This window comes from Dendropsophus ebraccatus, chromosome 4, assembly GCF_027789765.1.
Source record: "Dendropsophus ebraccatus isolate aDenEbr1 chromosome 4, aDenEbr1.pat, whole genome shotgun sequence".
Classification (NCBI taxonomy): Eukaryota; Metazoa; Chordata; class Amphibia; order Anura; family Hylidae; genus Dendropsophus; species Dendropsophus ebraccatus.
Genome location: NC_091457.1, coordinates 6,024,466 through 6,039,032, shown reverse-complemented (window position 1 = coordinate 6,039,032; position 14,567 = coordinate 6,024,466). Strand labels below are relative to the sequence as shown.

At 52.2% G+C, this 14,567-nt stretch overlaps 1 protein-coding gene across 4 annotated transcripts in view; it reads left to right on the top strand.

Annotated features, from left to right (window-relative positions):
• SBF2 (SET binding factor 2) overlaps positions 1-14,567 on the top strand; it is a 155,439-nt gene that overhangs the window by 128,715 nt on the left and 12,157 nt on the right. Inside the window, exons 25-35 of one of the 4 annotated variants that reach the window (XM_069965034.1) lie at positions 60-196; positions 478-673; positions 754-950; positions 1,150-1,290; positions 1,742-1,831; positions 2,750-2,818; positions 3,941-4,125; positions 9,284-9,460; positions 11,316-11,417; positions 11,864-12,049; positions 13,439-13,565. In XM_069965034.1, the coding sequence (XP_069821135.1) occupies positions 60-196; positions 478-673; positions 754-950; positions 1,150-1,290; positions 1,742-1,831; positions 2,750-2,818; positions 3,941-4,125; positions 9,284-9,460; positions 11,316-11,417; positions 11,864-12,049; positions 13,439-13,565 (1,607 nt within the window). The remainder of the gene's footprint in view (positions 1-59; positions 197-477; positions 674-753; positions 951-1,149; positions 1,291-1,741; positions 1,832-2,749; positions 2,819-3,940; positions 4,126-9,283; positions 9,461-11,315; positions 11,418-11,863; positions 12,050-13,438; positions 13,566-14,567) is intronic. The other 3 variants (XM_069965032.1, XM_069965031.1, XM_069965033.1) reach the window with 3 other exon arrangements.

The window sequence follows — 14,567 nt, the reverse complement described above, 5'->3', positions numbered from 1 at the left end:
ACATTACACCGTCCTGGTGTCACATGATGGGTGATGTAACCCATGTTCTGTGTTTCCAGGACCCTTTCCAAAACGATCGTCAAAGGGGCCAAACGGGCCGGGAAAATGACCATCGGGCGGCCATACGTGGCCAAGAAGAAAACTGGAACCATACTGGAGGAACGCGGGAGCCGCAACGAGGACGACGACATCTCGGGTACAAAGTTACTTTCTGTTCCTTTTATAATGAGGCCTTGTGACTGAGAGCTGTGTACAGAAAACGGCTGTGGGGGTGGGGGGTTGTCTCCTCAAGCTATTGGCTGCTGCACACTAAATAACGTTTATGGGTTCAGAGAGTAGTCGCTGACTAATGTCAATGACTGCAAATCATCCTAAGTTTCAGGATCTCTGGTTGAAGCCTTGTCATGTCCGCTCCCCCATGACCTGAGGTCACGTGACTGCTCTGATACCGTCTGCCATATATCGCTTCGTCCACAGTTTCCGATGACAATGAGCTGCCGAGCGCCACGCTGAAATCCACGGAGAAGTCTACGATGGAGCAGCTGGTGGAGCGGGCCTGTTTCCGGGACTACCAGCGTCTGGCCCTGGGCACCATCAATAACAGCTCCACCCGGCTGAAATCCGAGCACTTCCGGGTGACGGCCATGAACAGGATGTACTCCCTGTGCCGGAGGTGGGTGACCCCCTTTATCTTGGCCCAGAGCTCGGCATGATGTTGGAGATGACATGACCTCCCCTTACACTTTCTTCCAGTTACCCCGGTCTCCTGGTGGTCCCGCAGTCGGTCCAGGACAGCAGCCTGCAGAAGGTTGCTCGGTGTTACCGCCACAACCGACTTCCGGTGGTCTCCTGGAAAAACCCCAAGACGAACGCCATTTTACTCCGCTCCGGAGGCTTCCACGGGAAGACCGTCGTCGGGCTCTTTAAATCTCAGAACGCGCACACGGCCGGTGAGTGGCCGATCTTGGTTAGTGTTGAGCGGAGTTGCCCAACTGTTCGGGTTTGATTCTGGCTCGGAGAATTTTGCCAATCCTGGCAACTCGGCTCCTCACTAATCCTGATATTACGGAGAGTCTGATATAGAGCTGGGGAAGAACGATGTCTGTACTGTGTATTACCGCCACTCATCCCACGTCTGTCGCCCCCCAGCTCCGGCCTCATCTCTAGAGTCCTCCAGCAGCATCGAGCAGGAAAAATACCTCCAGGCCCTGCTGAACGCCATCTCTGTCCACTACAAGGTGAACGGCAACAGCAGCCACGCCGTACGGCCCACGCTGGCCCTGTCACCAGGTGAGGCCACAGTCTCCTCCCATCCCTGAGTATCAGGATCTGGAGTCAGGATGGGGGGGGGGGGGATATAGGTGTCTGTGATTTGGTATTGATCATGTGATCGGGTCGGGTTCAGTAGAAGGTAATGCCACGCGGCAGACGGAGACTCATGTGACTGGAAAAGTCGCCAACTTAAGACTTAATCAGCTTATGTGTTACACGATTCTCCGTCCTCGCTGGGAATCTTAAGGAAATCATGCATGCTCGGCTTCCCCTAACATCCAGCGCCCTAATCCATTAACGCCTCATCTGATGATCCTCGAGGGGGAAACCAACTGGGGGCGGGGGGCCGGGGTCCACAATGTAACATCCACATCCATGTTCTGTGTTGCATTTAACCTGTTTTTGTTTGTTTTCCCGTTTTTCCCCCCCGCTGTTGTCCTCATTGTCCGTTTTGTTTGACCGACATCAGACAGCGCCAGAAAGAGAATGAGCGGAGGGGTTAAGCATGTTGTGCCAGGACACTTGGATGGCAGTCCGTCCAATAGCTTTACCCGAGGAGGTTAGTAAGTCAGAGCTGGGTGACAGCCGATTGGCCTCTCGGAAGGGAAGCTTTAACAGGAGCTGATATATATGTAGCACTCTGTGGTGACACTACAACTCCCAGCATTGTAATGCTCTAGCCAGGAAGGTCCCAGGAAGCTTTGAGTGTCTCTCTCTGGTTTTAAATTCACCAGTGATTTTTTTTTTCTTTTAAATCAACTGCTCGCAGAAAGTTATATAGATTTGTAATTTACTTGTTAAAAAAAAATTATTCCAATACTTCTCAGCTTCTGTATGTTCTGCAGGAAGTGGTGTATTCTCTCCAGTCTGACACAGTGCTCTCTGCTGCCACCTCTGTCCATGTCAGGAACTGTCCAGAGAAGCAGCAAATCCCCATAGAAAACCTCTCCTGCTCTGGACAGTTCCTGACATGGACAGAGGTGGCAGCAGAGAGCACTGTGTCAGACTGGAGAGAAAACACCACTTCCTGCAGGATATACAGTAAGTGATAAGTACTGGAAGACTGGAGATTTTTTTTAATAGAAGTAAATTACAAATCTCTGGCACTTTCTGGGAGCAGATGATTTGAAAGAAAACATTTTTGGTAAATTACCCTTTTAAGAATCCAGAACTACATAAAACCGTAATCTGCACCCCACCAAACCTGAGGACGCCCTCCTCTCGCCCTCCTCCATCATCATCATCATGGACAGTGTCTGATCCTGGAGCTGCCTGATGCTGAGGTCACCACTATCCGGACACCACCTATTATGTATGGAGTGTTATCAGTGATGATATATGTTCTGTTGATATCTGTGACGTCCTCAGAGCCGCCATGTTGGGGTTCTCTGTCTGTTCTGTGCGGCTCCTTCTCTCGCTGTTGTCTCTGTCCTGTTGTGCTGTAACCTTCTCGCTTTCTTCCTCCTCCGCTGACCAGTTCTGGGGTACAGGGATAAACTCTTCTCACAGACACATCTCACAGCTAAGGAAAAGATACAGAATACAGGTACCTACCCTGCCCTCTCCCTGAGCCGCCACCTTCCATCATCATCATCATCATCGTCATCAATAGGGGCCCCTGCCCCGATCCCCTACACACCAATCACCCCCCATCATCATAATCATCATCATCAGTAGAGGCTCCTCCTGTCACCTACCCGCAGATAGAGCCCCTGCACCCCAATCACCTCCCATCATCATCATCAATAGGGGCTCTTCCTGTCAACTTCCCCCAGGTATAGAGCGCCTGCCCACCAATCACCCTCCACCATCCTCCTCATCATCCTACAGGCAGCGGCCCCTCCACTCTCACCAAATCCTGATGGAATAATGTATGTGGCTTACAAGGAAAGCATTAGACTAATGTGAATAGAGCCTAACGTCCTGCAGGTCAATGTGATATCACATAGTCTGTGATCCTTCCCTCACCTCCCAGGGTATGGTTATATAACTATATACCTCCAGGAAAGCTGGGTGACAGTCCCTACAGGAGCTTTCCTTTCATTACCTATCTAGCAGAGTCCTGGCCTCATCATTCCCTTACATCTAATTCTGTAGCTGCCTGACATTACTTTACTATAGCTTTCTTACTAATATGGCTGTGCAGCAACAGCCTGGCATTACTTTGCTTGCATTGCTATACAGCAACAGGCTGACATTACTTTGCTTGCCTTGCTGTACAGCAGCAGCTTGGTATTACTTTGCTTGCCTTGCTGTACAGCAGCAGCTTGGTATTACTTTGCTTGCCTTGCTGTACAGCAGCAGCTTGGTATTACTTTGCTTGCCTTGCTGTACAGCAGCAGCTTGGTATTACTTTGCTTGCATTGCTGTACAGCAGCATCCTGGCATTACTGTGCTTGCATTGCTGTACAGCAGCATCCTGGCATTACTGTGCTTGCATTGCTGTACAGCAGCTGCCTGGCATTACTCTGCTTCGCCTCTCTTACTAGCACGGCTGTGCAGCAGCCGCCTGGCATTACTCTGCTTCGGCTCTCTTACTAGCACGGCTGTGCAGCAGCCGCCTGGCATTGCTTAGCTTCTGTTTCTCCTCCCTGGCTGCCTAGTCAGCCCCAGTTCTCACACACACTATGTGCCTTTTTCTTTGAGTAACCTTTCGTTTTATGTGCAGGTGTCTGGGCCAGTCTGCGCTCCAGCAATCGCCTTATCACCACCCAAACGCCGCTGGTGGATGTTGGCGCTCGGCTTGCGGGTAAGGACCACAACCCCTCCTACACGGACCACACCACCCTGCAGAACCAGCTGCTGAAGCGCCCGGCCGCCCTCTATATCTTTGGGGAGAAGTCTCAGCTAAGGGTAAGGAGTCACTGATCGCTCTGTAGCAGTGTCTGGGTGATGCTCAGGGTTCACTAGAGACATGTAGCAGAGCCGTCTCCGGTGTAGCTGAGCTCTAGTGTCCTGTTTGTCCTGCTGAGCACTAGACCTTATCATTGCGTTCCCCACATAGCGGCGGCTATCAGCTCCCGCTTACCATTGGCCTCCACTTACATACACAACGTGATGATCCCACGACCCCTTCCCGTAACCCGGCCGTGCCTGCAGGACGTTGCTCCTCGGGTGACATTCTTCTTCCTATCGCTTTCAATTTTTTGGTCTCGATCCAAGAACATCAGCGGCCGACATTCCTGAGGTCACAGTAATAAAATTCCCGATGTCCGAGGTGTCCGAACTCCTGTTCCTAGAAGGGAATCTCCTCGCGTAACGCCGACCACCAACAGCTGGTACACATGCATGCTGATCGCAGCCGAGCATCCAGGTTACCTGCTGATCTCAGCCGAGCATCCATGTCACCTGCTGATCTCCCGTACACTGCATACTGATCGCAGCCGAGCATCCATGTCTCCTGCTGATCCCTCGTACACTACATACTGATCGCAGCCGAGTATCCAGGTCACCAGCTGATCTCTCGTACACTACATACTGATCGCAGCCGAGTATCCAGGTCACCAGCTGATCTCTCGTACACTGCCTGCTGATCTCAGCCGAGCATCCAGGTCACCTGCTGATCTCTCATACACTGCCTGCTGATCTCAGCCGAGCATCCAGGTCACCTGCTGATCTCCCGTACACTACATACTGATCGCAGCCGAGCATCCAGGTTACCTGCTGATCTCTCATACACTGCCTGCTGATCGCAGCCGAGCATCCAGGTTACCTGCTGATCTCTTGTACACTACATACTGATCGCAGCCGAGCATCCAGGTCACCTGCTGATCTCTCATACACTGCCTGCTGATCGCAGCTGAGCATCCAGGTCACCTGCTGATCTCCCGTACACTGCATACTGATCGCAGCCGAGCATCCATGTCACCTGCTGATCTCTCATACACTGCATACTGATCACAGCCGAGCATCCAGGTTACCTGCTGATCTCTCATACACTGCCTGCTGATCGCAGCCGAGCGTCCATGTCACCTGCTGATCTCTCGTACACTGCCTGCTGATCGCAGCCGAGTATCCAGGTCACCTGCTGATCTCTTGTACACTACATACTGATCGCAGCCGAGCATCCAGGTCACCTGCTGATCTCTCGTACACTACATACTGATCGCAGCCGAGCATCCAGGTCACCTGCTGATCTCTTGTACACTACATACTGATCGCAGCCGAGCATCCATGTCACCTGCTGATCTCCCGTACACTGCATACTGATCGCAGCCGAGCATCCAGGTCACCTGCTGATCTCTCATACACTACATACTGATCGCAGCCGAGCATCCATGTCACCTGCTGATCTCCCGTACACTGCATACTGATCGCAGCCGAGCATCCAGGTTACCTGCTGATCTCTTGTACACTACATACTGATCGCAGCCGAGCATCCAGGTTACCTGCTGATCTCTCATACACTGCCTGCTGATCGCAGCTGAGCATCCAGGTCACCTGCTGATCTCCCGTACACTGCATACTGATCGCAGCCGAGCATCCATGTCACCTGCTGATCTCTTGTACACTACATACTGATCGCAGCCGAGCATCCAGGTTACCTGCTGATCTCATACACTGCCTGCTGATCGCAGCTGAGCATCCGGGTCACCTGCTGATCTCCCGTACACTGCATACTGATCGCAGCCGAGCATCCAGGTCACCTGCTGATCTCCCGTACACTGCCTGCTGATCGCAGCCGAGCATCCAGGTCACCTGCTGATCTCTCGTACACTACATACTGATCGCAGCCGAGCATCCAGGTCACCTGCTGATCTCTTGTACACTACATACTGATCGCAGCCGAGCATCCAGGTTACCTGCTGATCTCTTGTACACTACATACTGATCGCAGCCGAGCATCCAGGTTACCTGCTGATCTCTCATACACTGCCTGCTGATCGCAGCCGAGCATCCAGGTCACCTGCTGATGTCCCGTACACTACATACTGATCGCAGCCGAGCATCCAGGTCACCTGCTGATCTCTCGTACACTACATACTGATCGCAGCCGAGCATACAGGTCACCTGCTGATCTCTCATACACTACATACTGATCGCAGCCGAGCATCCAGGTCACCTGCTGATCTCCCGTACACTGCATACTGATCGCAGCCGAGCATCCAGGTCACCTGCTGATCTCCCGTACACTGCCTGCTGATCGCAGCCGAGCATCCAGGTCACCTGCTGATCCCTCGTACACTACATACTGATCGCAGCCGAGCATCCAGGTCACCTGCTGATCTCCCGTACACTACATACTGATCGCAGCCGAGCATCCAGGTCACCTGCTGATCTCCCGTACACTGCATACTGATCGCAGCCGAGCATCCATGTCACCTGCTGATCTCTTGTACACTACATACTGATCGCAGCCGAGCATCCAGGTCACCAGCTGATCTCTCGTACACTGCCTGCTGATCGCAGCCGAGCATCCAGGTCACCTGCTGATCCCTCGTACACTACATACTGATCGCAGCTGAGCATCCAGGTCACCTGCTGATCTCTCGTACACTACCTGCTGATCGCAGCCGAGCATCCAGGTCACCTGCTGATCCCTCGTACACTACCTGCTGATCGCAGCTGAGCATCCAGGTCACCTGCTGATCTCTCATACACTGCCTGCTGATCGCAGCCGAGCATCCAGGTCACCTGCTGATCTCTCGTACACTACATACTGATCGCAGCCGAGCATCCAGGTCACCTGCTGATCTCTCATACACTGCCTGCTGATCGCAGCCGAGCATCCAGGTCACCAGCTGATCTCTCGTACACTACATACTGATCGCAGCCGAGTATCCAGGTCACCAGCTGATCTCCCGTACACTACATACTGATCGCAGCCGAGCATCCAGGTCACCAGCTGATCTCTCGTACACTACCTGCTGATCGCAGCCGAGCATCCAGGTCACCTGCTGATCCCTCGTACACTACATACTGATCGCAGCCGAGCATCCAGGTCACCTGCTGATCTCCCGTACACTACATACTGATCGCAGCCGAGCATCCAGGTCACCTGCTGATCTCCCGTACACTGCATACTGATCGCAGCCGAGCATCCATGTCACCTGCTGATCTCTTGTACACTACATACTGATCGCAGCCGAGCATCCAGGTCACCAGCTGATCTCTCGTACACTGCCTGCTGATCTCAGCCGAGCATCCATGTCACCTGCTGATCTCTCGTACACTACATACTGATCGCAGCCGAGCATCCAGGTCACCTGCTGATCCCTCGTACACTACATACTGATCGCAGCTGAGCATCCAGGTCACCTGCTGATCTCTCGTACACTACCTGCTGATCGCAGCCGAGCATCCAGGTCACCTGCTGATCCCTCGTACACTACCTGCTGATCGCAGCTGAGCATCCAGGTCACCTGCTGATCTCTCATACACTGCCTGCTGATCGCAGCCGAGCATCCAGGTCACCTGCTGATCTCTCGTACACTACATACTGATCGCAGCCGAGCATCCAGGTCACCTGCTGATCTCTCATACACTGCCTGCTGATCGCAGCCGAGCATCCAGGTCACCTGCTGATCTCTCGTACACTACATACTGATCGCAGCCGAGCATCCAGGTCACCTGCTGATCTCTTGTACACTACATACTGATCGCAGCCGAGCATCCAGGTTACCTGCTGATCTCTTGTACACTACATACTGATCGCAGCCGAGCATCCAGGTCACCAGCTGATCTCTCATACACTGCCTGCTGATCGCAGCCGAGCATCCAGGTCACCTGCTGATCTCTCATACACTGCATGCTGATCGCAGCCGAGCATCCAGGTCACCTGCTGATCTCTCGTACACTGCATACTGATCGCAGCCGAGCATCCAGGTCACCAGCTGATCTCCCGTACACTGCATACTGATCGCAGCCGAGCATCCAGGTCACCTGCTGATCCCTCGTACACTACATACTGATCGCAGCTGAGCATCCAGGTCACCTGCTGATCTCTCGTACACTACCTGCTGATCGCAGCCGAGCATCCAGGTCACCTGCTGATCCCTCGTACACTACCTGCTGATCGCAGCCGAGCATCCAGGTCACCTGCTGATCTCTCGTACACTACATACTGATCGCAGCCGAGCATCCAGGTCACCTGCTGATCTCTCATACCCTGCCTGCTGATCGCAGCCGAGCATCCAGGTCACCTGCTGATCTCTCGTACACTACATACTGATCGCAGCCGAGCATCCAGGTCACCTGCTGATCTCTTGTACACTGCCTGCTGATCGCAGCCGAGCATCCAGGTCACCTGCTGATCTCTCGTACACTACATACTGATCGCAGCCGAGCATCCAGGTCACCTGCTGATCTCTTGTACACTGCCTGCTGATCGCAGCCGAGCATCCAGGTCACCTGCTGATCTCTTGTACACTACATACTGATCGCAGCCGAGCATCCAGGTCACCTGCTGATCTCTCATACACTGCATGCTGATCGCTGCCGAGCATCCAGGTCACCTGCTGATCTCTCATACACTACATACTGATCGCAGCCGAGCATCCAGGTCACCTGCTGATCTCTCATACACTACCTGCTGATCGCAGCCGAGCATCCAGGTCACCTGCTGATCTCTTGTACACTGCATACTGATCGCAGCTGAGCATCCAGGTCACCTGCTGATCTCTCGTACACTGCATACTGATCGCAGCCGAGCATCCAGGTTACCTGCTGATCTCTCATACACTGCCTGCTGATCGTAGGGGGATAAGCCGCCATCAGACCTCCCTTCCAGACTGATTCATGGTAACGCACCATCAGGACAGGGGTTGTGTTGTGACCCTGGGGCAGTAATTTGGGGTTGTTGCTCCGTCTTTATTATAACAAACGACTATAATCTCCAGGCAACCGGCGTCCGGTCACAGTGCGGCTCCTGGCTCCTCACCAAGGCCAGCGACCCTTGTGCTTTTCCTGTGTGTCCCTATTAGTTATACTGCAGTTATGTGAGGCATCTCCCACCCTGACACCTTACTGGGGTTGTAAACACAATATTTTTTTGTGCCTCTTCATTCTCCAGGGCTTTAAGTTCGACTTTGCCCTGAACTGTGAGTTTGTGCCGGTGGAGTTTGGCGACAACCGTCAGGTGAAGGCGAGCTTTAAGAAGCTGATGCGAGCCTGTGTGCCCAGCAGCGTGCCAGGCGACTCCGACGCCACCTTCTTCAAGTCACTGGGAGACTCTGAGTGGTTCCTGCAGGTGAGTGCGGTGACTATATCACATCTGCTCATATACTGGGTATCCACCATGCTGTATACTCCTACACTTCTCTCTGGACACTTGCCGGGAGATACACCCCTATATACTGTGTATCCACCATGCTGTATACTCCTACACTTCTCTCTGGACACTTGCTGGGAGGTGAACACTTATATACTGTGTATCAGCCGTCCGCCATGCTGTATACTCCTACACTCCCCTCTGGACACTTGCTGGGAGATGCACCCCTATATACTGTGTATCCACCATGCTGTATACTCCTACACTCCCCTCTGGACACTTACTGGGAGATGCACCCCTATATACTGTGTATCCACCATGCTGTATATTCCTACACTCCCCTCTGGACACTTGCTGGGAGGTGCACCCCTATATACTGTGTATCAGCCGTCCACCATGCTGTATACTCCTACACTCCCCTCTGGACACTTGCTGGGAGTTGCACCCCTATATACTGTGTATCAGCCGTCCACCATGCTGTATACTCCTACACTCCCCTCTGGACACTTGCTGGTAGGTGCACCCCCTATATACTGTGTATCAGCCGTCCACCATGCTGTATACTCCTACACTCCTCTTTGGACAATTGCTGGTAGGTGCACCCCCTATATACTGTGTATCAGGCGTCCACCATGCTGTATACTCCTACACTCCTCTTTGGACACTTGCTGAGAGTTGCACCCCTATATACTGTGTATCAGCCGTCCACCATGCTGTATACTCCTACACTCCTCTTTGGACACTTGCTGGTAGGTGCACCCCCTATATACTGTGTATCAGCCGTCCACCATGCTGTATACTCCTACACTCCTCTTTGGACACTTGCTGGTAGGTGAACCCCTATATACTGTGTATCAGCCGTCCACCATGCTGTATACCCCTACACTCCCCTCTGGACACTTGCTGGTAGGTGAACCCCTATATACTGTGTATCAGCCGTCCACCATGCTGTATACTCCTACACTCCCCTCTGGACACTTGCTGGTAGGTGAACCCCTATATACTGTGTATCAGCCGTCCACCATGCTGTATACTCCTACACTCCCCTCTGGACACTTGCTGGTAGGTGAACCCCTATATACTGTGTATCAGCCGTCCACCATGCTGTATACTCCTACACTCCCCTCTGGACACTTGCTGGTAGGTGAACCCCTATATACTGTGTTCACCCCCCTTTCCATATCCGGAGTTCTCAGCACATTCTTAAGCTTATTATATTCTGGACATTTCATATCTTACCGTATAAAGGATTTCTTGGTGGTCACTATCCTCAAAAATGCATGTTATTGTTGGTGGACAGGGTCATGTAGGCGGGGCTTCACAGCTGTCGTGCCCCATATGCCCGCCTACCTCTGTGCCATAGGTTTCTAGGCCTGCTGATTCTGATGACGCTGCTGAGAGGCGGAGCTTAGGTGCCAATGACGTCAGGGGCAAGGCCTACTGTGCAAATGTAGGCGGAGATATGGGGGCACAATGGTTGTGAAGCCCCGCCCATATGACACTGTCCACCAACAATAACATGCATTTTTGAGGGCAGAGACCACCAAGAAATCCTTTATACGGTAAGATAAGTCTAATAAGCTTAAGAAGCTGAGAACTCCGGATATGGACAGTATCACTTTAAAGGGGTATTCCAGTAAATAGTGAGCAGCCTGCAGTTCCTGATACAGCCAGCGGTGGCAGTAGAGGCCTTGTCATCCCTTTCTTTAATACCGTTATATAGCTGTTGTAGGAATCCCCCTTTAATCCTCTGCCGCTCAGCCGCCCCCCTCGCTCTTCCTCCATGCTGTCTCTTTAGCCATTGATCTCCATCAGACTCTCGTTCTCTCCTCAGATACACAGGATCATCCAGCTGTCGGTCATCATCTCCGAGCTCCTGGAGGGCGGCTCCTCTGTGATGGTCAGCCTGGAGGAGGGGTGGGATATCACCACCCAGGTAAGCGCCCTCCCCACTATGGGAACAGAGTTACCATTCAGGAGTCTGGGAAAGCTGGGTGACCGCCCTGATTGGTTTTCATCTTTCTGCTTTCTCGGGATTAGATATCACTAAAGCAGCAGAAAGAAAAGTTAGTATCTGTTCCTGGGAAAGCTGGGTGTCTGCTTAATAACTCCAGCTGGCCTGATAACCTGAGTAAAGTCTCCTTGGGGTGCTCTATCATTGTGCGGCCAGGCCTCTCAGGACTCTAGGAAAGCTGAGTAGCAGATAATGGTTTCCAGTAAGAAATAGCATTTCTCCCTGTTCTGAGTATAATCCAATATGGCCGCCATTCAGCTTTGGATGACAGGACACTGACTGTATACTGGTGATGGGTCTGGGACTCGGCTTTCCCAGGAGCGGATAGGAGCAGACTCTGACCACTTGTTCCTGGTTTGATCTCGCAGATCATCTCTCTGGTGCAACTCCTGGGAGACCCGTTCTACCGCACGCTGGACGGCTTCCGGATGCTGATCGAGAAGGAGTGGCTGTCGTTCGGCCATCGCTTCAGCCAGCGCAGCAGCCTCTCCCTCAGCAGCCAGGGCAGCGGCTTCGTGCCCATCTTCCTGCAGTTCCTGGACTGTGTCCATCAGGTGAGAACAGACATGCTGGGACTTGTAGTTCCCTTTCTGCAGTGTTACTTCTCTCTAGTTACCGCCGAAGCTGCCCTCACCATTCTCCCTACATCTCTCCTAGCAGCACCAGCTACATCTCTCAGAATGCGATGCAGCAGATTCCATTGCATTGTGGTAAAGCTCGGTGCATGTTGTAGGTTATAAATATCCGGGACAGGACTGTCGCCATGTTATCTGCCATCATAGATAGTGGAGTATAATAATAGTATGGCGGACAGTCCTGTAGGTGTCACAGCGCTTCTCCAGGATCCATCCTTCTGCAGGGTCACAGCTATTGTCCCCTGTTATCAGCCGGTCCATGCCTGCAGTCTTATATGGGACACAGTGGTGGTCGGCAGCCCATGATCATGTTCTGAATCAGGAGGCTCTGGATAAACAATATTAGCTGTAAGGTCATAGAGAGCTCAGTGCCAAGCAGCTGCTGCTAAAGGTGCAGAACGAGAGACAGAGAAGAACCTGTGTGTGTAACTATGCGGACTATGAGTCACGTGTGCCCCCCCCTGGCTGGCCGCACGTGCCCCTATCCCAGCGCACGCGTCCATCACGCCGTATAAACACACAGCGGGCCGCCAGCTCCTTGTTTATGCCAGATTTTCCAGGTGTCAGCTGAAGCCGAGACCCGGAGAAATCCTCCATTGTGTTACTTGTATTTTCTTCTAAGAATAACATCTGCGAGAACACAAAGGTGGAACGGTCCGGTGATGTCATGGCTCCGCCGCCGCTCCCGGGTCATTGGGCATTGTGCACACACTGGACAACAATCCAGAACGTGCCAGATTATCAGAGAAGTGACATCATCCTGGATGGCTGCTTTCTCCCTGAAACAGCACCACCCCTATGTATAGGTAGCGTGTGGTATTGCAGCTCAGCTCTATTGAAATGAATGCGGCCTAGCTGCAATACTGCAAACAATCTTTCTTGCTGTCTGACACAGCGCTCTCTGCTGCCACCTCTGTCCATGTCAGGAACTGTCCAGAGCAGCAGCAAATCCCCATAGAAAACCTCTCCTGCTCTGGACAGTTCCTGACATGGACAGTGGTGGCAGCAGAGAGCACTGTGTCAGACTGGAAAGAATACACCACTTCCTGCAGGTCATACAGCAGCTGATAAGTACTGGAAGACTGGAGATTTTTACATAGAAGTAATTTACTGACAGCAGGTAATTTTAAAAGATTTTTTTTTTTTGCTGAAGTTCCCCTTTAATATTTGTCAAATTTACAAGAAGTTTCAGAACTTTTCAGGATGTAATGATAGGAGTTCTTAGAGAGCTGTCGGGACCCCCGGCAGCAGTCATGTGACCCCCCTGATAACCCCGCCCCTGACACGCTGCCGTTTCTTATCTCGCAGATACACAATCAGTATCCCACCGAGTTTGAGTTCAACCGCTACTATCTGAAGTTCCTGGCGTTCCATCACGTCTCCAATCGCTTCAAGACCTTCCTGCTGGACTCTGACTACGAGCGTCTGGAGCACGGTATGTGGCGTCCCCCTCGTGTAGGGAAGGTGGATGACCGGAGGAGCTACGGGAGGAATGTGCCGGATGTGTCCCCACCATAACTCACTGCGGGGGCCGGGGACAGGCAGCTCATACTCAGGGGGGCACTTACTTATAGAGGATGGAGACAACTACACTACTGATCGATCACTGCAGTATGACTCTGTCTCCTCTGCCGTAAAGGAAGACGAATGCTGCAAAACATCAGACTTGAACATCGCTGCTTTCAGATAGACTGTGATCCGGGCTGATATGTTGTAGCGGGGAGATCCTGTCCTGATTATAATATATCAGTGCTGATTCTGGTCTGTAATGCCCACAGAGCATTGTCTGGACTGATACATTGTAACAAATCAGTGCTGGATCCCCCCCCGGTACAGACAATGCTCTGCGAGCGATACAGACTGGAATCCACACCGATACATTGTAACAAATCAGAGCAGGATCCCTGGTACAGTGTATCAGTCCAGACAATGCTCTGTGAGCGATACAGGTTGGAATCCACATTGATACATTGTAACAAATCAGGGCAGGATCACCCCTCGGTACAGACAATGCTCTGCGAGCGATACAGACCGGAATCCAAACCAATACATTGTAACAAATCAGGGCAGACCCCTCCTCCGTACAGTGCATCAGTCCAGACAATGCTCTGTGAGCTATTCAGACAGGAATCCACACGGATACATTGTAACAAGTCTGGAACAGGATCTCTTTGAAACATGTGTATCAGTGTAAATTCCAGTCTGTATCGCTCGCAGAGCATTGTCTGGACGGAGGGGGGATCCTGTCCTGATTTGTTACAATGTATCAGTGTGGATTCCTGTCTGTATCGCTTACAGAGCATTGTCTGGACTGATACTGCATCGGGGGATCCTGTCCTGATTTGTTACAATGTATCGGTGTGGATACCAGTCTTTATCACTCACAGAGCATTGTCTGGTCTCATACTGCACCGGGGGGGATCCTGTCCTGATTTGG